This window comes from Maylandia zebra, linkage group LG2, assembly GCF_041146795.1.
Source record: "Maylandia zebra isolate NMK-2024a linkage group LG2, Mzebra_GT3a, whole genome shotgun sequence".
Taxonomy (NCBI): domain Eukaryota; kingdom Metazoa; phylum Chordata; class Actinopteri; order Cichliformes; family Cichlidae; genus Maylandia; species Maylandia zebra.
This window is the reverse complement of record NC_135168.1, coordinates 12154901-12177496: the sequence shown is the minus strand read 5'-3', so window position 1 is coordinate 12177496 and position 22596 is coordinate 12154901. Positions and strand designations below refer to the sequence as shown.

Sequence of the window (22596 nt, the reverse complement as noted above, 5' to 3'; positions counted from 1 at the left end):
ATATTTATTATTTTACGAGTCTAATATTCTTTAAATCAAACTGTAATGAATAAATGAAGCAAGAAGATTTGGTGGCTCCACGTGTTGTAGAAGAAAAGATAAACATCTCATTTTGAGAAATCAGCCTTTAAAATTAAGTACTGTGAATAAAAAACAAACAGCGAGCCAATCAGCAGTCGCCAATATCCTCCTAATTTCATTCACAAAGAAATCAAATATATATATTATGGGCCCAAAGGAGCCTAAATCTTTAAATTAGGCAGTGCATGAAGTATTTTTTTAAATAAACAAAGACATGACTATAACAACTTTTAGTAATTCAGAGTCCAATTATCCACTCAAATGTGAATAAAAGTTCACTTGACAGCTGTAAAAGTTACCTGTTTATACAATAATATAATTCACATTTCAAATGATCATCTGTGGAAAAGTTTGAATCCTGACCTGAGAGTTTCCACTGCACACTGTGAACTCTTTAGTCCAGCGGACAGAAGCTTCACTCCTGAATCCTGCAGGTCAGAGTTACTCAGGTCCAGCTCTCTCAGACTGGAGGACTGGGAGCTGAGGACTGAGGACAGAGCTTCACAGCTTCTCTCTGACAGGTTACAGCCACTCAGTCTGAAAAATAAAAGACAATCTATAAAACAAGTACTCATGTAGAGTTTGTTAATACATTTCACAACATTAAATGTTGACTTTCTATTTTTAAAGGAAACATAAACATACTAAGATACAACATCATATGGATGAACTTTAATTAATAATGCTAAAAACTAAATGTTTTCTGATCTGACCTCAGAGTATTCAGTTTACAGTTTAAACGTTGTAGTCCAGCAGACAGAAGCTTCACTCCTGAATCCTGCAGCTTTCTGATACTCAGGTCCAGCTCTGTCAGACTAGAGGACTGTGAGCTGAGAACTGAGGACAGAGCTTCACAGTTTTCCTCTGAGAGTTCACAGATGTTAAGTCTGAAGATAAAAACATGAATAAAGATTGTTGTTAAAGTGTAATCAAGGTGCAATAGCTTATTGTCTTGTGCTGAGCAGGTTAGTAAAACTTCCGTTTAACTTTGAAATGAATAAAAATGCTATGAAACAAGGATAACTGGATAAAGACATAAACAAAAACAAACATCAAACACATAAACAAACAGAAATAAACATAATACAAATTGATCTGACCTCAGAACATTCAGTTTGGCATGTGGACTCTCCACTGCAGCAGACAGAAGCTTTACTGCTGAAGCCTTCAGGCTGTCGGTACTCAGGTCCAGCTCTCTCAGACTACAGGACTGGGAGCTGACCACTGACAGCAAATTTTCACAGCCTTTCTCTGAGACGTTACAGCTGCTCAGTCTGAGAGAGAAAGGAAAAAAACAAAAACAAAAAAAAACAAACAATATATGTGATCAAATTAAATTTGTTTATATGTTGAACCCTTTTTTTAAAAAATTTATTTAAACCTATGAGACTATGAGTGCTACCAGTCCAGTGCACATGATTGGTACCTTGATGGTACCTTGCTCAGGGGTACCACAAGGTAACTATTCGGTGGATTCGACCCCTGACCTTATGATCATGGGGCGACCACTCTGCCTACTGAGCTAATAATTCTGTGTACACTGTCATACAATATTAACTAAAACAATTATTTTAGAAAATTTTAGTAATTCAATAATCATGCTCATTACCTGTGTATTGTGAATAACACTTGATTTTAAACACTAGCTGTATAAAACTCTTCCTGTTAAAGGTGTGTATAAAGGAGATGAGCTGAAATGCAGACTTCATGGAGAATGTTTGCTGTCAGCATATATCAAAGACAAAGCAGAGATCCATCCAGTCTCTTCCACTAAGCCCACAGAGGGACAGACAACCACTCTCACTCACACCTGCATGAAGTTTAGATCACCAGGTAACCTAACTGCATGTCTGTGGACAGTGGGAAGAAACTGTAGAGGACCCAGAGTGAACCCACTGTAATTCTGTGATAACACTGGTTATGGAAGCCTTACAGTTACATATGGTTACTGACAAGAAACACGACCTTAGAGGCAATTTCAGTAATGAAGACCGAGTTTCTCCCTCCATACAGGATGAAAACATGACAGCACAGCAGAGATTTATATTTAAAAAGGGAGGGTGTGCACTGAAAGTGAGATACAAACTTGAACTTAAATTATGAACATCAGAAAAAGATGTAGGTGAAGTCTGGCAGGTGAAGTTTGTGCATTAGAATAAAACAACCAAACTCCTGGAGTTGGAGACAAATGAACAAGCTGAGGATAATAAACCTGTCAGAGGGGCTGAAGCATCAGAGCTCATGTTCTTATAGGCTGGGTCTGGATTGTCCTTTGATAAGAGTTACAGAACAAAGTGTGTTTTAGAAATGCTGGAGTGAAACATTAAAACTACCATATATTTACTGAGTGACTGATGATCATTTAATTTACTATTTTAAAAAAATGTTACAGTGCTCTTTGAACTCAGCATTTCTGATTTATTTCCCATGATTTTAACAATGAAGCGATGACAACATGTTTACTCACAGAGCTTTGTTGGAGGCTTTGACCACTGGCAGCATTCTCAGAAGAGCCTCCTCTGAAGCAGAGTATTTCTTGAAGTCAAACTCATCCAGATCTTCTTCTGATGACAGTAAGATGAAGGTCAGAGCTGACCACTGAGCAGGAGACAGTTTACCTGTGGAGAGACTTCCTGAAGTCCTGTATTGTTGGATCTCCTCCACTAGAGAACGATCATTCAGTTCATTCAGACAGTGGATCAGATTGATGCTTTTCTCTGCAGACAGATTCTCACTGAGCTTCTCCTTGATGTACTGGACTGTTTCCTGATTGGTCTGTGAGTTACTTCCTGTCTGTGTCATCAGGGCTCGTAGGAGAGTCTGATTGGTCTGCAGGGAAAGACCCAGGAGGAAGCGGAGGAACAAGTCCAGGTGTCCATTTGGACTCTGTAAGGCCTTGTTCACAGCACTCTGGTAGAAGTGTTTCTCTGCAGATTCTCCTGTTTCAGACTTCTTGGATGTTGTTTGTTGTTGTTCCAGCAGATTGAGTCCAGAGTTGATGAAGGTCAGATGGACATGAAGAGCAGCCAGAAACTCCTGAACACTCAGATGGATGAAGCAGAACACCTTGTCCTGGTACAGTCCTCTCTCCTCTTTAAAGATCTGTGTGAACACTCCTGAGTACACTGAGGCTGCTCTGATATCGATGCCACACTCTGTCAGGTCTGATTCATAGAAGATCAGGTTTCCTTTCTGCAGCTGATCAAAAGCCAGTTTTCCCAGAGACTCCATCATCTTCCTGCTCTCTGGACTCCAGTGTGGATCTGTCTCAGCTCCTCCATCATACTTGACCTTCTTCACTTTGGCCTGAACCACCAGGAAGTGGATGTACATCTCAGTCAGGGTCTTGGGCAGCTGTCCTCCCTCTCTGGTTTCCAGCACATCCTCCAGAACTGTAGCAGTGATCCAGCAGAAGACTGGGATGTGACACATGATGTGGAGGCTTCGTGATGTCTTGATGTGAGAGATGATCCTGCTGGCCTGCTCCTCATCTCTGAATCTCTTCCTGAAGTACTCCTCCTTCTGTGGGTCAGTGAACCCTCTGACCTCTGTCACCATGCCAACACAGTCAGGAGGGATCTGATTGGCTGCTGCAGGTCGTGTGGTTATCCAGAGGCGAGCAGAGGGAAGCAGTTTCCCCCTGATGAGGTTTATCAGCAGCACATCCACTGAGGTGGACTTTCTAGGGTCAGTTAGGATTGTAGTTTTGTGGAAGTCCAGAGGAAGTCGACACTCATCCAGACCATCAAAGATGAACACAACCTGGAAGTCTTCAAAGCTGCAGATTCCTGCTTCTTTGGTTTCAGTAAAGAAGTGATGAACAAGTCCCACCAAGCTGAACTTTTCCTCTTTCAGCACATTCAGCTCTCTGAAAGTGAATGGAAATATGAACTGGATGTCCTGGTTGGCTTTGTCTTCAGCCCAGTCCAGGCTGTATTTCTGTGTTAAGACTGTTTTCCCAATGCCAGCCACTCCCTTTGTCAGCACTGTTCTGATTGGTTCATCTCTTCCAGGTGAGGCTTTAAAGATGTCTTCTTGTCTGATGGTTGTTTCTGGTCTGTCTGGTTTCCTGGATGCTGTTTCAATCTGTCTGACCTCATGTTCATCATTGACCTCTGCAGTCCCTCCCTCTGTGATGTAGAGCTCTGTGTAGATCTGATTCAGGAGGGTTGGGTTTCCTGCTTTAGCGATGCCCTCAAACACACACTGGAACTTCTTCTTCAGCTTAGACTTAAGGTTACGATGACAAACAGCAGCTGGAAGTTCTGAATAATAATAATAAAAATACAACTTTAACAATCATATTTTACAAAATGCTGATGACAATTTCTGACCCACTGAGAAATGACTGAACACACTGGTGTCACAAGTCTCTCATTTATCCAGCAGCTTAAATCTTTAGATAAATCCTCTTACGTCTCTGCAGACGGTCAGCCAGCTCCTCCTGCTTCATTCTCCTCAGGAAGTCCACTGTGATCTTCACAAATGCCTCTCTGCTGTTTCTCCTCTGCTCATCATCCTCCCTCTGAAACCCCAAGCACTGGGGCTTATTTGGATTCAGAGCCTTCTGGATCTTCTTCAGCTCGTTCTTCACAAAAGTGATGATGTTGTCCTCCAGCAGCTGGAACAGAATATTTATGAATGACCCACCACTCTGAACTTTAGTCCACACAACATCCACTTCTTTACGATCAAGGGGCATATCATCCACGAACTCTTTACCAATTATAGGTTTGACTTTATCTGATTAACTGAGACTTTGTCCACAACTCCATGATCCCAAAACGTTGATGCTGTTCATATGAATGCAGCGATTTCAGTGGGAGAAACATTTCACTGGTGTTCAGAGCTGAACTACCAACAGGTTGATGATCAAAGCCAGAAACTTGGAGATGTTTCAGGTGACTGAGTTGATCGTACAGACAACTGGTCTTAAAGGTTCACTCTGTTTACGCATACAGATCAGTATTTAAGGTTTGACTCTCATCATCCACTGGGGCACAAACTGGGCGTCATCAGGACGCTACAACACAGAACAAACACCATCCCCACAGACACAGCAGCCAGCGAAGCAGAAGAACTTCACATCAAGAAGGTCCTGAGTAAATGTGAACGCTGGTTTGAGGGCGGAGTCAAGGAGGCCATTTATGTGAAAAGGAAAGACCATCTCTGAATGGAGGAGGGGCCCAAGGGTACAACTGTCACCATCTTACATGCTGTGATTGCAGCCATTCCCCAGCTCTCTGTGAACTGGACTCATGACCATTGATCAACAACCATTGATCAATGGTCCTGACAATATGCGTACCAATGATCAATGAACTGACCTCCCAGCCCATTGTTCCTTCAGTGGGCTGGTTTCAGTCATACAAATGTCCTGTTTATGAGATTGAAACCTGCAGTCAGCTGAGACTGAAGAAGTCACCTGATGATGATGAAACGTTTCTCCCACTGAAAACATCCAGATGAACAGAATCAAGCTTTTTGGGATTTACGTACCTGGATGATTGAGCATCAAGACACAACTCTGTGACTTTTCCCAGATGAATAAATCCTCTCCTCCAGCTTTGTTTACATCTACCAGCCCTGTGGCGCTGCCCAGGGAAATAATCTATGTGAGAGGTGGAAAGTCATACAGGTGTCTGCTCCTGCCTTCAGTTATTTTATCTACTGTGTGTCAACTGGCTGAACCTCCTCCAACTGTCTACTGTCTCCCTAAACTCAACAATGACTTAGTGATCTATCCATTCTCTGACCAAAGACATCCTGCTGCAGGAGGTTAACATAGCAGCCAATGATGATCCCACTCACTGTGAACAACACATTTGGACCTGATTTGCTGCTCTGGTTTACACGTGAACTTTGACTGCTGCTGTCACCAACTTGAGAGGCTCTACAGAAAAACTGGACTTGTCCATAAAAATCATAAACTACATTACAAGGACAGCATTGCTCAATCAACTCTAATTACTACTGACATGTTATCTCTTCTAACTAACACTCAAACTTGCTGCTTTCAGTGAGAAGTCAAATGTCTGAATATGAGCTGGAAGCTGCTGAGAGTCCTCCTCCTTCCCGTGGGGTTTACTTTCTCTACTACTTTCACTATAAACATGCCCCTTTCATGCACCTGCAGAGGGCCACCAGCAGATGGAGCTGTCTTAAACAAATCCACTTGGATAGTTAGCTGTAGATGACTTTATCAGTATGATTGTAGGACTTTGAGTTATTCTTTAGATTTATTTAAACTCTTATATTGTGCACAAGCGTTGAGCGACCCATAATTTCTCTGTACTTTTCATAAGAGCAGCCAGACTTTCAGCTAGTTTTTCTTTTTTTAAGAGATCAAAGTTATTGAAGAAACAGTTATTCAGCTTCATTCCCACTGATCTCGACTACAAACTGTTTCACTTTGGTTTCTGTTTAAAGCCTCGATGTTTAAAACGTTTCCCTGTGATCACATTTGCACCGTCTGATTTCAAAGTTTGTTTCTTTTGGTCATTTAGTCCACAGAGTCCTTGGTGTTCTGAAAGGGACCTATAAATAAATGCATTATTATTAATAATAAAGTAGTTGTTGTACATGTACAGACCATAAATATGGAGTCCAGCTGTGTTTGATGCTGCTGGGCAGACTGACCACTGGGAACCTCTGAGCTCTGCTGGTCCACTCTGTGGAGGAACCATGAAGGATCAGATCAACACAGGATAAAGATCCAGGAGTTTCTGCTCAAATAACTTCATCTGAATCAAGTCTGTCAAGTTTTAAACTCTCAGATTGTGAACATATCAGTAATTTTCAGTCTGTTTTCATGGACGTCCTTTCAGTGGTGATGTCAGGGATGATTTTGAAGAAGCTCATCAAACTGAACCATCAGCAGATCACTGCTCCAAAACCAGAACATGATCCGAGTCTCCCTCCACCACCAGAACACCAGCTTTACTAACGTGGTAGATCAGTGTAGTACAGATCAATAACTGATGAGTCATTTGATCAAAATCACTGAGTGCTTCACGTCTGACCCTCTGATGCTTCTGTAGACATTTTGCATATTTAATGAATGTCTGACAGTTTTACATTCATTCTATGAACACAGTGGAAATGTTGTGTTATAGTCTCCATGTTGTTTCCAGCATCATAAATTCTTCAGTTCAGAAAATTAGATTCTTTCTTCACAGCTGAAAAACAACAACATTTATTCTCTATTGAAATCTGCATCGTCCACTCCAAAGGTCACAATCTGAAGGTAACATCTGGTTTTGTTCCCTGTGGTTAACTCTGAGCATCAGTATGGTGGGATTTATCCACTACATCCACACCACTGTGGTTCAGTGTTGTCCTGATGGAGTAACAGCAGCCAGTATGATCCAGGCTTTAGCTGCTGGGTCTCTGTGTGACCTCTCAGACTGTTTAACAGATCAGACACAAAGAGAATCAGAGCAGCTCTGTTCTTTAAAGACAAACATGAACCCACTCAGGTCACACTTTCCCCACAGATATGAGCATCACTGTCCTCAAACAGCAAATGACCAAGTCGAACATTTGGATCTTTTCTCTTTCATTGTTTTCTTTTTAATGAATCTTTGTAACAATCTGAGGATGTTTCAGGTCATATTTATCCAGGAAACACAAACATGTAAAGGAGTCATCACAGCTCTCTGACCTCGTTGCTCCAGGTTCACCACTGAAGAGTGGAGGGTCACCTTTGGACCAGTCACTCCTCACAGACGGACAGCTGGACCCTGCAGACTGTGACCTCTGACCTCTGCAGACACAAACATGATTGAAGCAGCTGTGATCACACAGACTGCAGATAATGCAGCTGTTTCCTGTCAGTAACATCCTCTTAGATTAGAGTTCAGCTTTTTACAGGAAAACTGGACAAAACTGATTTTTGTTACAAACTCATTTTCATTTCCTCTCAGCTCACAAACACAGTCAGACAATCAACCAGAGTCAACACTGATTATAATGTCAGTGCAGAATTATTTCTGTTACTCAGTGAGTTCAGCTCTCTGACCTCGTTGCTCCAGGTTCACCACTGAAGCCTGGATTTAGATCTTTGGACCGGTCACTCCTCACAGACGGACAGCTGGACCCTGCAGACTCTGCTCTGTCCTCCTCTTCCTCCATCATCATCTTCAGTCAGTCTGAGAGGTAAACCACAAACACTCAGTGAGTTCACATTAACAGGAGGAACTGACCTCTGACCTGTCATGTGACCATGAAACCAGGTCAATATGTCTGTAGGTTCAGTCATCCAGGTCATGTGATCTAAGGAGCTTGGAGAGAAAAGAGACGTCTTTAAGTTTCTGGAAGACGTTTCATCTGAGAAGCTTCTTCAGCTGTAAAACCAAACGGTGGAGAGTCCCAGATATTTAAACCTGAGAGGGAAAGAAAGCATGTCGCTGACCCACCACTGATGTTATTTCAAGGAGGAAACTGAGAGCCTTTGCACCAGGAGCACAAACATCAGCTCCAGCAATGATCCACTGATGTGTTTTTATTCCATGTATGAATGTTGTTATTGACAGAGATGACGTTTGTGTGTCAGTGATGCAGTGACTGTTGTTGTTACCTGTACAGGCTGGTTAGACTCTATGAAACAGATCATACAGATCTCTGCATGTTAGAAGAGACTATTAAAGGTCATGAATGAGACAAAGGCAGGGAGGCGTCCTTTACAGCTAAACAGCAGAGTGAGAGAACAGCCAGCACCTCTACATTTATCACATTATACAGCACATGTATGATACTGACAGGGATGAGAAGAATTTAGTGATTCTGATCCCATCATTGATATTACTTATTGATTCTCAGTAGCTCTGCTCTGACAGTCACCACCATCACTGAGCAGCATATCAAAGACATTTGTGCACATTAACTGCATGTTGTGGCTCAAATGTTTGTGCATGTTGGAGGCATTTCCTCTTTGTTGTGATCAGTGTTGGTCATTACTCAAAACAGTCATTATTACACATATTACACAGAACACTTTAATTAAAAGTAATGGAGTACGTTACTTCATTACTCCTCATAACATTACTTTGATGTTAAAATGAACAAATGAGCATGTAACAACATAAAGCTGAGGTACAGCCCCACACACCAACACAGATCCTGATGAGGTCACGTGATGTTTCTCTGAGTGTTTATGAACACAAATCAAAGATGAAACAGCACAAAGACACTTCAAAGTGATTCTACTGTAGAAACATGAACAGGTAGAAACCTGCAGCCTGACTGCTCATCACTTTGTTATCTGTTCAAGTTCAGCAGCAGCAGCTCACTTTATCACGGTGCTGGTCTGGGGTCAGTGTTTACTCAGCTTTAACTCACTCTGGGTTCTTGGCTAGCTTAGTGTTAGCATGCTGTGTGCTAGCTTAGCGTCAGAGCTCTGCAGGTGTCTCGTGTGTAAATATTAATCACAGTGACAGTAAAGGAGGTAAAGGGCTGTGACGTCATCACGTACGCTGCGTCCTCTGTGGGCTCTGAGTGAACTCAAAGTACAAACTACAAGTACACAAACACGAACGTAGCTCAGAGTGGCGGACACACTCGGCCTCGTTGGTCCAGCTGTGAGTCCGTTACCGTGAACTATGGAGCGGCAGATTTGTGCTGAACTAAGCTGCACACAGCTGATGTTAGCCAGGAAACATTACACACTGACTTTAATGGAGAGACCGGAAATACAAACACACACAGTTTGTTGTGTGAAGAAATCAAACACGAGCTGAACAAACAGTAAAGTTCCTAAAGACAAACTGTTAAAGGAGGAAACAAAGCAAACTTACAGTTTCTTCACACACCAACAACAAGCTCCACTCCACGAAGTTCAGGAAGTGAAAGTAAACTTTGAGCAGGAAGGAAACACCCAAAGAGACGTTTGAGGACAATCAGGAGCATTGGAACACTGTGCTGCGTTCAGTTGCACCTCGGAAACTCCAAACCTCTGGCAGGCTGTGATTTATTTCTGCTGGTTTTCCTGTTTGAAGCACAAACATCCGTCATCACTTTGTTGTTCTTCTTCCTGCAGCGTTTAAATATTTCAGCACTGAACTGATGTTTCTTCAAAGCTCATTTCAACCTGTTGAAGTCATGAATGAAAGTGCAGACTGAGAGTGGATCACATGATGTTTGAGGTGTGTCATGTGACATGTTCAGTATTGTCACACATGTCTAGATTGTCCCTGATATCATAACTGCTCAAACACTGATGATTATATTTGAAGAATTATTCCTGATGGCAGCAAAGTTTGAATGGAGCTCTCTGTCTGTGCTGATTTGTCGCCCTCTGGAGGTCAAAGCACAAACTGCATGATGTCACTGTAACCACCACAGTGACAGGAAGTGTTTTTATGACTGAAACACTGAAATGATGCTAACGGCTGTCGTTAGGCTCACTGACAGCAGTGCTGATGTGTTCATGTCAAACACTGGCTCAGGTCAGACTCCTTCATCCTTCTCCAGCGTGAGGCCGCCCTCAGACCCACAGGAGCTCTGACCTTTGACCTCCTGACCCTAACCATTTTAGTCTTGTTGCATCTTTGAATGCAAATCCATCCAAACTGTAGCCGAGCAAAAGAAGCTGGAAATTGTTCTATGAATGATGTTGTTGAAGGAGCTTGGAAAGAAAAGCGTCTGGACTTCTTTAAGTTGCTTGAAGAGGACTTGGACGTCTTAACGCCCACTCACATCCTGGGACATTTGATCACAGGAAATCACATGATGGGGTGGGGCTAGATCTCACAATGGGTTCACCCAAAACCTTGGCTGATTGAGACCCACACCCGTTCTCACACCGTGGCTCGTGTGATTAGGTAGAGGATCAACAGGGGCGCCGTGTCCCTGAATTTAAACTGAATCTAAACACACCGTGCACAATGCCAAGTTAGATAAGGGTTAAAAGAACAAGATAAGAATAAATAAAAAGATAAAATAAGGATAAGAAATAACTTAAAAAAATAAAATAAAAAGATAAATAACTGCAAATAAGTACAAATAAGTAACTGAAGACACGTGTGGTCTGCAGATGTCGATGTACATGGATGTACATGGAGTTTAATGTGCAAAATGAACTTAGTGTGCAAAGTGACCTGATGTGCAAACTGCAGTTTGAGGTCGGTCAGCTGTTCAGGAGTCTGATAGCAGTGGGGAAGATGGAGTTGTTGAGTCTGGATGTTCTACATTTCACACTTCTGAACCTTCGTCTCGAGGGCAGAGGTGTGTCTCTCCTCTGGACTCTGTGATGGTAGCTGCTCTGCAGAGAGGGCAGCGGGGTCCTGATGATCTTCTCCACAGTTGTTATCACTCTCTGCAGGCGTTTGCGGTTTGCAGTAGTGCTGCCGTACCATGCAGTGATGCAGCTGTCAGGCTGCTCTCCACAGTGCAGCTGTAGAACCTGCTGAGGATCTTGGCCAACATACCAAATTTCCTCAGCCTCCTCAGGAAATACAGCAGCTGCTGAGCCTTCTTGACCAGCTGTGTGAGTTTGAGTCCCTCACTGACTCAAACTCCTTCAGTGACACTTGCAGCCTTGCAGATTAGTTTGCTGATCCTGATGCATCTCTGGAGCTGATGCTGTCCCCCAGCAGACAACAACAACATAGATGCTCTCACTAGTCCACTTTACCCTCTAATCACATCTCTGACATCTGCAGGTTGCTCCATAGAGACTCTTGTGCAATGCCAGGTGTTTGTGTTTGTCTGTAGGTACACATTAGATATGACCATAGACGCACACACACAAGTGAACACAGCAGCACAGATGGTTTCCACCTGCTTCCCTCTTTCTTCACACAACTGTGAGGATGATGAAGAGGTTTCAGGACGAGGTGGTCAGCAAGCACAGGATAAAGCAGGGCCATGAAACTCTCTGGTGCAGCAGATGTTTAATCAGACTCAGCTTTAGGCTTCTTTTCCCACCTGGCAGCAAAGTAACAGCTTCACTAATGTGAACAGTCACAATGTTAAACGTTTCTATATCTTCATATATTTTTATCTGTTGATGCTGCAGAATAAAGTCTGTTAACAGAGTGCAGGATGTGTAGAGCAGGTCCAGCTCTCCCTTTACTGTGTCCACTTTCATCAGCCCCTGTGAAGTGACACAGAGTGCATGTGTGTCTGTCAGCTGTTGTTTGTTGTGAAGGATGGAACAAATGAACACACACTTTTAGAGAAATCTGAAAAAGCAACACGTGCTTGGGCTCCTTCTGTGCTCGTCTTCATTAATGCTGATCTTTCTTTCCTGTTTGTTCTTTGGCACAAGCTTCAGTCTTTTCTCCCAGGGCTCCTTCACACTTAGAAACACACCTACATTCATTTATACACAAACATCATGAAACAAAGGCTTTGTAAAAGAGGACACGAGATCCTCTCTGAACAGCACATTCATATCAAACACAGGACTGAACAGGATATACTGAGTCTGTGCTGTTTTCATTGTTACTTGCTGAGTATTTTTCCAGTGTTTGAAATGTGACTCAAGTCTGATTCTTCTACTGTGTGTGAACTCTAAGCAGCTGCATTAAACAGCTGCTTTTCAAACCAGGCTCAATCCTATGACTCTGTGAATGTAAACTTTTGTCACCTGCATGAATAACAATCCTTGATCTAGTCAGGACTGCAGTGCTCCTGTGATCCCAGCTTATAGATGGAGGCTAGCATGAGAGGCTCAGCAGCTAAAGCAGCACACCTGGGTCTCCCAGCCTATTAAAAGCAGCCCTTTGCTTCACCTGCTTCACTAAACATTATTATTATTATTTAAGCAGAGTGGTGTGATTCATGTAGGCTTTGCTGTGTGACAGGAGGACTTTTCTTGAAACAGCTCGTGTGACGTGAGCTGACGTAAAAACAGTGATGTTAGCTTGATTCTCTTGGCTAAAACTATTTTAAAAAGAGGGTCAATCATGCAAATCTGCCAATAGAAGCCAAAGTTACAGCCCCTCAGAGTTTAAAGAGAAAAGGCCCGTTTCCAACACTCGGTTGTGCAAAGGGAAACAGGCCCACAGTGCCTGAGTGTGTGGGTAATTCTTCAAATAATATTCAAAAGCAAACATTTTTAAGCATGTAAATAAAATTCAATCATTTCTGCTCTTCAATACCTAAGAAATGAAAACTGGCAGATGGTCCCAAAATGTGAAACGCCTGGCTATCTGTGCATTTAGTGCTGCAAGTTTTCACTGTTTACCTTCAGAAGCATAAATCTCTGCACAGATAATGTTCATATGTGGATTCCTGGTTTTCTGCAGTTAATTGTGACCCAAAGCGTATTTTTAAAGTGGTTCCAGGCAATAAAGTCTAAAAATAAATACATCTACTTCCTTTTTCTGTGTTCCAGCCTCAGTGACTCTGACACAGTGCTGTAATATTTACACCTCTGATGAAAGCAGAGTTTGTAGTTGCAGAGAAATACTCGACTCATTTTGGGCATTTACGAGCAGGAACCTCAGAAAGCCCCTCGCTGCTTCACTGGTTAAGAAGCAAAGCAAACATTAGTTCACAGTGATGTTAATTAAGGCCCAAAGTTTAGGAACGAACGTCAGCACTTCACTAATGAATGTAATGCTGATTCATGTGCTTGTTTTGTAATGTGCATGTTGTGCGTTGCTATTTCCCATATTCTTTGGCACTGATAGATGAAGAGTCTCAGGCAGGACCGAGGCTGCCAGCTGCTGACAGTGAGCAGGGAGAGAGCAGCAGAAGCTGGGCAAGAGCAGGGCACCTTCAGCCCCCTTCATCAGTCAGAAATCATTTGGGTGTCTGTGTGAAATGTCTGATTTTTAAAATCTTTTTGTAGACATATTTATTAAATGTTTAACAATTATATAGAAGAAAGACAATGTAAAGAACAAAACATGACAAAACAAAAATGAGTTGAAGTTATGAACTGTTTCTGAGAGACAAATAACACCAGGATCCTTTTTTGTGTAGCTGACAGCTGGTAACTGTGCAGGGGCGGGTCTAGCAAAGTGTTGCCAGGGGGGCAGGTAGGGCATTAACAGGGAGAGGGGGGCACAAAGACATACTTTTCTTTCTTATTCTCATTTAAAATGTCTCACTTTTAATAAATAATTATCTGAATCTTACAACAAACGTTTCCATCTGATGTAAAATGTATAGAAATCCATTATTGTACATAGTCATTTTTTAGGGTCCCATCATAATTTCTTCAGAAGTAAGTACTGCATATGATGCCAGTGTTTCCCACATTTTCTAGATTCTGCACCAGTACTGTGTGTAAAATGCATCAAAAAGTCAGTTTGATTCTTTCTCACCTGTCTTTCTGTCTCCTTTCACTTTTTAAAGGTTGCCATGTTAGAAAACATATTTTGCCCTGCCGTGCTGTTTATTGATGTGGCAAATGAAAGGTTTATGAAAACATATCTAAATCTGTCATCAGTAATCAGCAATGATCATGTCTCACCTCTAGTCTCTGTCTTAATGTCAGGTTTCCACCGTGTGTTGTAGATGTTCAGGAGGTTAACTCGACCAACAGTCTACTTCCTGTTTAGAATAGCAGGACAGGGAGGATGGTGCAGGTTTAAGTTTATTAGACTGATGCATGTATACCAACAAGACAGCGTCCATCACTGTGACAACAGCGTTTGTTTTCATTCAAAGGCTTCATGGTTTTTCCTTTAATACCTGGGGGGCCGGTCTCCAGTCAAAATGCCCGGGACCATTTTTTGTCCCAGTCCAGCCCTGGTGTCAGATCTGCATGCAGTGTCAATGAGACGATCAACAACAGATCAGACAAAACACTCAGGCGGACACTCCTCTGTAGAAGGAAACATGGAAAGTGTGAGGTAATCAGTGCACAACATCACTTTGTATTTCAGGCTGTTTTTATATAGAACTTCAGCACCAATGTAAAAGTTCTGGTTTTAGGAAGATGAAGAACATTTTCAGGAAGGATGCCGTCTGCAAGCAGAGCTGCTTGAACCTCAGCGCTGAGGTCCAGACTACTTCCTGTGAAGCCACGTGATGTAAATCTGCTGCTGTAACTTCACAGTTTACTGAAGCTAAATGCAACGTTACCATATAATCTGTTTTCAACAAAGGTTTCACTCCGTCCGGTGTTGATGGAATGATTCAGGCCGTACTCGTCAGGCTTCCCATCGACCACACGCATTTCAGTCACAAACCCGTGACTGACAACAAGGGAAACAGCAGAAGAAAAGATGTGGAAAATACTGGATGATGATGATGGAGGATTAACCGCGGTGGCTAAACTGTTTCCTGTCTTTGTGGGCGTACTCACAGGGAAGTTTCCAGGCACGTCAGTCTTGGTGGCTAAAGTCTCCATTTTCCAACATGTATCGCTACAGGTGCAAAGACACAACATTAATCATCAGTGTAAATATTTTAATGCTGTCCAAACGGTGTTTGCTTTGTCTGTCCTCTCGCACTCACAGAGGAAACGAGGACGCCACCTTCAACCCATCTTCAGTTGGCTCAACCATGGCCGGACTTCCTGTTGGCTTTGTGACAGCAAACCACTTGAAATGAGAGCAAACTGCAGTCAAGCACCACTTACAGCAACCTGTGGACACGCAAATGGAAAGCACTGAGAATCATACAGAAGCATAAGAGCTGTTTATTGTAACACGTGTGTGTGTGTGTGTGTGTGTGTGTGTGTGTGTGTGTGTGTGTGTGTGTGTGCACATTAATAATACACTGATGTATGTTAGTTTGATTTATGCTATATCTGAGAAAACAATTGCAGAATTTTACATCAAAGTTTCCAAAGCTGATGTTTTGTTGTTCACTCTGTTTTATATTCATATAGTTTGTTGTTTTTAAATCAGTGGACAAAATAAATATTATCACACAAAATCCAGGGTGAAACATAACCAAATAACCTAAATGGTGAAGTCATTATAGAAGTACATGTTGCAAAGGTCAGCCTCCTGTATAGACTGCTAAACTGTCTGGGGGGGCCCTGCCTGTCCTCGTTGGATAAGCTCCACCCCTTTTCCATAAGACGGAGACATTTGTATGAAAATAGATGGGCAGTAAAATAAAAAATAAAAAATATTATGGATGACTCTGTAAATCAAAGTCGGCCTGAGGCAGAAGCAGAAACCATGAGGAGCACAGCACCACTCCCAGAAGGGCACGAAGTGAAGCCATAGCTGCTGAAGAGTGAAGACGTGATGATGGAGGAGATCACAGATGAAGATCTGCTGCCTGCTGACTCTTTATATAGAAGAGTGAGACTATCTCCCCACCAGCAGCTGCACTTATACAAACCCCAGGTGCTGGGATGGCTTTGAACATGTGACATTTTCTGCTGGACACGATCACTCCTACAGGAAGTAAATGTGATTTTATTTCACCTGTGAAATGATGAAAAACAGCAGAATAGCTCACGCTAACAAACGGGTGTTGAAATGTTTCATTTTCTGCTGTTTCACAGGTCAAAAAGGGCGTCGAAGCAAACTGAAGCTGAGCTGCTGCTGCTGTTGTAGTGCAGCATCTGCTGTGTGCTTCATCAGAGAACCTTCTGTACACAGCAGACAGAGGCTGCTGCCACTGAAGTCCATCTGCTAGAGAGCTTTAAACACTGGTTATTGAAGTGGCTTTGATGACACTGATACACAGTCTTTGCTGCTGTCACAGGACAGGGATCCACCAGGGAGTAGTTGTCAGGATAAAGAGCCTTCGCTTTGGGAAGCAGCATTTTTCCTCATATCGTCTAAACTGAAGTTAGCTCAGGTGCTTCTTCCATACTTGCTCTGCAGAAAGCCAAAGAGTTTGGAGCTCTGCAAACATTTGCAGCACAGCTGGATGTTTGTAACTTTGGTCACCTCTGTATCATCCCTCAGATTCTTTCTGCACAGCTTTGAAACCATGACAGCACGAGGGATGCTGAGGAGACGTCCAGTTTAAACAGACCTTTATTCCTGGAACACAAACACATGAAGTGATGCTGCTAAAGAAGAACATTTAATCGCACTAATGAATCAAGCATCTGTTTGTCTGTCAGTCTGTCAACAGTTCCTCTGATCGACTTCAGACTTGGTGGGTATTTTGTTTTTGCAGCGGTCAAAGTCGATCAGCGTGTTGCTTTGTCTGCTGTAAATCTGCCTGTACAAAGGGAAACATGCATGTTTTAGATGCAAACTCACAACATGGCTGCATTTTTGTGATTATGTGTATTTTATATTGATTTATTCTATTATGTTTTGTATATGAATCTTTACAAGTGTGTCGATACAAAGGCTTGATTAAAACAAAGGTCTCAGCTGTGCTGTTAGGGATGCTCTCATATTTGTTTCAAATGTAATAAATCAAAGGATTTCAGGCTTTTCATCCTTTTTATTTGTTTGGTTCTAACAGCAGCTGGATAAAAACATGCAGGTGATGAATATAATTGTGTGATATTATGAGCATTGTGAATAAAGAAAGAGCAGAGATAGTAAAAAGGAAACAGGTGATGGACGTGAGATTTTCAGAACAAAAGCTCCTCAGTGAGACGATCACCTGGACACAAGGTCAGGCAGCTGGGACTCATCTAGAGAGCAAAATGGAAAAGTGATCTGTGCAGAACATCACTGTTGATTGCAGTTATTTACATCAGACTTCTTCTCTGAGATAAGAGCACCATTTGTGGGAAAGATGACAGTATTTCCAGGCTGGATGCTGTTTGCAGGGAGAACTGAATGAAAGTCTCCTGCACCTCAGTGCTGAGGTCCACACCTGTGAACACAGATGAGGTCAATCTGCTGCAGCACGTAGAGCTTTACTGATCAGCAGGTTCAAAGGATTCAGCAGAGCGTAGAGTCAGAGCTAAATGCCACATCACCATAGAGTTTGTTAACAACAGCTTTCTTTGCCCTTTGTCTCGATGGACTGAATCAGGGATACTCGTCATACTTCACCTCAACCACGTCACTGAGAGACCCCAGCCTGACACAGCAGCAGAGATGATGAAAGCAGAAACAGCAAACAGATGCTTCAGTTGTGTTTCTCTGTGTGTGTGCGCGCTCACGCCCACTTGTGTGTGTGAACTTTCCACGTACCTCAGCTTGTTTCTCCAACATGAGCCATCAGGGCTGAAAAACATCACTAACACATGAATTCTTTCTCTTTTTGTTATCACCTGTGATCATGTGTCTTATGTTTCTGTCATTCACCAGTTCTTGTAGCGTTACGTGTAACTAGACTTCTGTGGGACGTAAATGATTGTTTTGTATGCAGATCTGTACAAAGGATGTAAACACTTGATTACAAAGGAGATCTCAGCTGTGTTGTTATGGATGGACTTCAACGTATTTGTTAAAAAAGAGAATAAAGCAAAGTGTTTTAGCTGTTTGGGAGTTTTTGTTTGATTCCATTCAGTTTTATTTCTATGGAGTCAAATAATAAGAAAGGCTCTAGAACAGCCCTGAGTTTGTCCAGGTGACACTCCTCTGAAGAACAAAGACAAAGAGGAAGAAGGGGATTCGTTTTCAAGTCTTGTTTCTTTCAAAATAAAAGCTGAAATGTTTTGGAAGCATGATAATATTTCAGCCAGGATGCCGTCTCCAAGGAGACCTGCACCTCAGCGCTGAGCTCCACATCACGCCCTGTGAAAGCACAGATATAAATCTGCTGCAGTGAGAAGAACTTTACCCAACACAAGTGTAGAAGTAGACATTTGACTTTACCTACAACCTGTTAACAACAAAGCTTTCATTGCCTCTGTTGTTGATGTCATGTAGGACTAATCATACTTCACATCAGCCATGCACACGTCAGAGGATCTCCAGGCTTTCAGTAATAAAGCCAAGCAGATGATGTGAACATAGCAATAGTAAAACATGCATCATAATCAGCTGTATGTGTCGACTATGTGGCACCTCAGTCTTGTTGGCATGAAGAAAAGTTGTGTAACATGTAGCATAAGGGCTGCAAAGACATCATGTAGACAGCAGTCGTCTGTTAGTCGTAACGTATCTCCTGTTAAAGAGTTAAATGTGCGTTCTCCATCTCTGTCCTCTCACAGCTCGCCGTATACCAACTCCAGCTGTGGTAACCATGGCTGTGCCCATCAACACGCTGAAGCTGAGACGCCACCCGTCACTATGGCGACTCCAATAGGGTTACCTGTCAGCTGTGGACGCATGAAAGGAAAACAGCAGAAACACAGACATGTTTACTGGAACATTTCCTATTGACAGCTTTATGGAAAAGTGGGTTTAAACACTTTTCTATGTTTTATTTTGTTTATTTATGGATTTATTGTGAAAGGAATTTCAAAGGTTTAATTTGACCTTTCCCCTGTTTTTCATACAGACTGGAGACGAATGGATGGTGCTTTCTTTGTTTGTCTAAAGATAATGAATAAAACTCTACACACATCTTAAACCACCCTCCTTTCTATATATTTTGTTATATAAATGGAAAGTATATAAGACACAAACTGAGCTTATATGATACTAAGGACCCTGGAGGTCAGTCCACCTTTATAATTCAGCACAGCCTGGAGTCTCTTAGTCAAGCTTGTTTGTGTTTTCTGTGAGGAAGTTTTCAGCAGCAGCTCTTTTCTTGGATGTTGGTTCCCTTTGTTTCCATCCTCTGTTAAGATGTTTCAGTAATGTTGAGGTCTGGGGAGGCCAATCCATGGCTGACGTCCTGTGATGCTGCATTAGCAGTTTGTTCATAGTGAAAAATGAAGCCACTGCCAATCAGACATTTGCACAGTGGATCAACTTCTGATGGTACTGTCCTGAATTCCACACCTATAATATGTTTGCACATACTGATGAATATGTGCAGCTGATTTTCAGTCCAGTTCCTGTGTGACAGACGCCAGTCTTTCTGCCTGTGTCCTTCCTTAACAATAGAGCCATCCTTCCACTGAGACTGTTTCTGATGAGGCTTCACTGAGCAGTAGATGGATCCCTCAGCTCATCTAATCGTCCTATTTCTAACACATGACTGTCAGAAACTGTTAATCTGCTGCAGCTCTTTAACTCCTCCACTTCTTTTTTTGTAATCTCTTAGTTTCCTCATCTTTTAAGGTGGCACTGCACACCAGATCCAAAGTCAACATGCTGTTATATAATGGAGTTGAACCTGTAATGGAGTTTGATTTAAACCAATCAGCAATTAAGTGAATGATGATGAGCAAAGATGGTGGAGGTGGTGGATGAAGACCCGGACAGCTGTGGTTGGCTCCTCGTATAGAGCAGAGTGAGGTTGTGTTTGCACATTATTATAAAACCATGTTCACCATATATTTTAGCTGCAGACAATAACATGATTTCTTTGCTGTGGTGATTTTATTCCACTTTGGTAAAATGGAAAACCATCATTTCTTGCTGTAATTCACACATTATTCCAAGAGCCTCAACACAAGCCTTGTAGTCCGACCATATATAGACAAATCAATAGTTGTGTTTGTAACAGCTCATGAACATGAATCGTTCCACATTACTTTGAAATCATTGTAAACTAAACTGGAATAAATGAGTGTTTATATATAGTTTTGTCTCAGCTGTTCATACACAGTGTTTCAGTTCTTATCAGAGTCCCACCGTCTCACTGTGGTGAACCTTTAGCTCTGTTGTAAGCGTGTTGTTAGACCAGGTTTCCCTCATTTAAAAATAATCTCTCATTAGAAATGGACATGATGTCTAAGACATAGAAATGCTTATTATGGGTTCACTTGATGTCACTGAAAAGATGCACATGGGTAACGTGCAGGCCGTCCAGCTCCGAGGTTTATCTCCTCACCTCGAGTCTGCGACACTCTCTCCGTGTCCTCTCAGATAAGGGCGCGCACATTTCTGCACCATCTTCTAAATTACAAAGAGCGATTCACAAAACAGAAGCTCACAAAACACTCATCACAAACCAAAAATGGCTCCACTGAGCGTCAAACTGTCACCAGAATTTACTGATAATCTAAAGACTCACAGAACTCATTTTGTCTCATTGTGTCTTAGTTTGAGACATAAGTGCATGATCATAATACTGTGTAGTTAGATGAGACAGAGCTGATGCTTGCTCTTAATCATCCTCTTCATGTTTCCCGAGCCTCAGCAGTGGAAGCTACCATGGATAGAAAGACTATGACTCATCTTAAATCTCAAATCTTTGTCTCCAAAGAGCTGCTGATGTGTCCGATATGATCCACAAGCTTAAACTAGGATTATAAGTGTGTGCAGTGATGTGTGTGAAACCTCTGAGGACTCACACGTGTGTGCTTCAGCCCACACACACATATGAAGCACTGCGACCTCACACAGAAGTGTTTTACACATCCAGCCTGAATCCTGATCATTTCTACAGTTTATTAAGTTCAGCTTCACCTGAACATCAGTGATGAAGCTGCTCTGACTCCATCACAGCTCACAGCTGTTGGAATGAGTCAAACAATGAAGAAGGTTCAGAAACAGCTGATGATTTTACAGAAACATGATGCAAACATGAGAATGGACACATGATTTTTTATTAACAGACACCGTTTATGTTTCACGGTGCATGACGTCATCAACACTGACACCAGGGGGCGCTCATCAGCAGCCTGAGGAAGTGTGATAATGGGGGGAGACGCAGTGTTGTGTGTACTGCAGTCGGACAGAAGGAAAAACTTCCTCCTGAAAACATTTTCATCCTTCCCAAAAGTGTTTGAGTCAAATGTTACAAATATATAAATACAATAAAACACAGGGTCTTACATAAAATTAGTGATGCAGTTGTGCACTGAGCACCTTTCCAATGTTCCTTCCTCAGATGAGTCCAGCTGCTGAACACATTAACATCGGTATGTAAATGTAGCCGAGAACCAACCTGAGCACTGCTGGGAAAATACAAAGGCAACCATCAAAGTGCTGTATTATCTTATTTATTCTGAATGTTGACTTAGATCCACACCACGATTTATGAAACTATAGAACTAAAATAACAACAATCGTCTGCTTCTTTAAAATTTCTTTCATTACATAAAACCAGTGAAAACTGAAAAGAACAAAGAGCTGTTAGCATGTTCAGACCAACTTTGAGACAGAGACTGTAAAGTTCTGCACTTTAAATCCTGCCTGTGTTCCTGCAAATGATTCACACTGAAAGTATCTTAGTTTAGTATTGAGTGAGCCACAAAGCAGCCTGATAGCTTTAACCTCTGGGGGGTCCTAGAAAAATGCATACACTATCGGGCTTAGAGCCACAAATCGACCACGCCCTAAAAAGCGCTGTAAAAAAATTTATATATTAATATTTTTTTCCACTTTAAATTAGCCAATCTTTTAGACCTACTTCTCCTTGAAATATTCATGTCAAGTTTTAATTACATTTCGCGGATTTTAACCCTTTTAATCGCAGTTTAATTACATGAGCGCACCGTTTTTTTTAGCCCCCCAAAACAAAACGAAATATTTAAAAAAACAAACATTTGAAGTAATATTTGATTGTTATTATAATTAGGCCTTTAGATGGACTAAAGATTGGTACCAACCTTCATTTCAATCGCCTTTTATTTTTTTTTTCAGGACCAGAAAATGGTCTCCAGGCGGCAAATGCTCC

At 42.0% G+C, this 22596-nt stretch overlaps 1 protein-coding gene across 1 annotated transcript in view; it reads right to left on the bottom strand.

The window, feature by feature from the left end:
* The window catches only part of LOC143413425 (protein NLRC3-like), a 37198-nt gene that overhangs the window by 5391 nt on the left and 9211 nt on the right, over nucleotides 1-22596 (bottom strand). The window contains exons 2-7 of the mRNA XM_076876486.1: nucleotides 6674-6752; nucleotides 4498-4702; nucleotides 2549-4346; nucleotides 1182-1355; nucleotides 795-968; nucleotides 445-618 (exon numbers count right to left, since the gene is read on the bottom strand). Of these exons, the coding sequence (XP_076732601.1) occupies nucleotides 445-618; nucleotides 795-968; nucleotides 1182-1355; nucleotides 2549-4346; nucleotides 4498-4702; nucleotides 6674-6752 (2604 nt within the window). The remainder of the gene's footprint in view (nucleotides 1-444; nucleotides 619-794; nucleotides 969-1181; nucleotides 1356-2548; nucleotides 4347-4497; nucleotides 4703-6673; nucleotides 6753-22596) is intronic.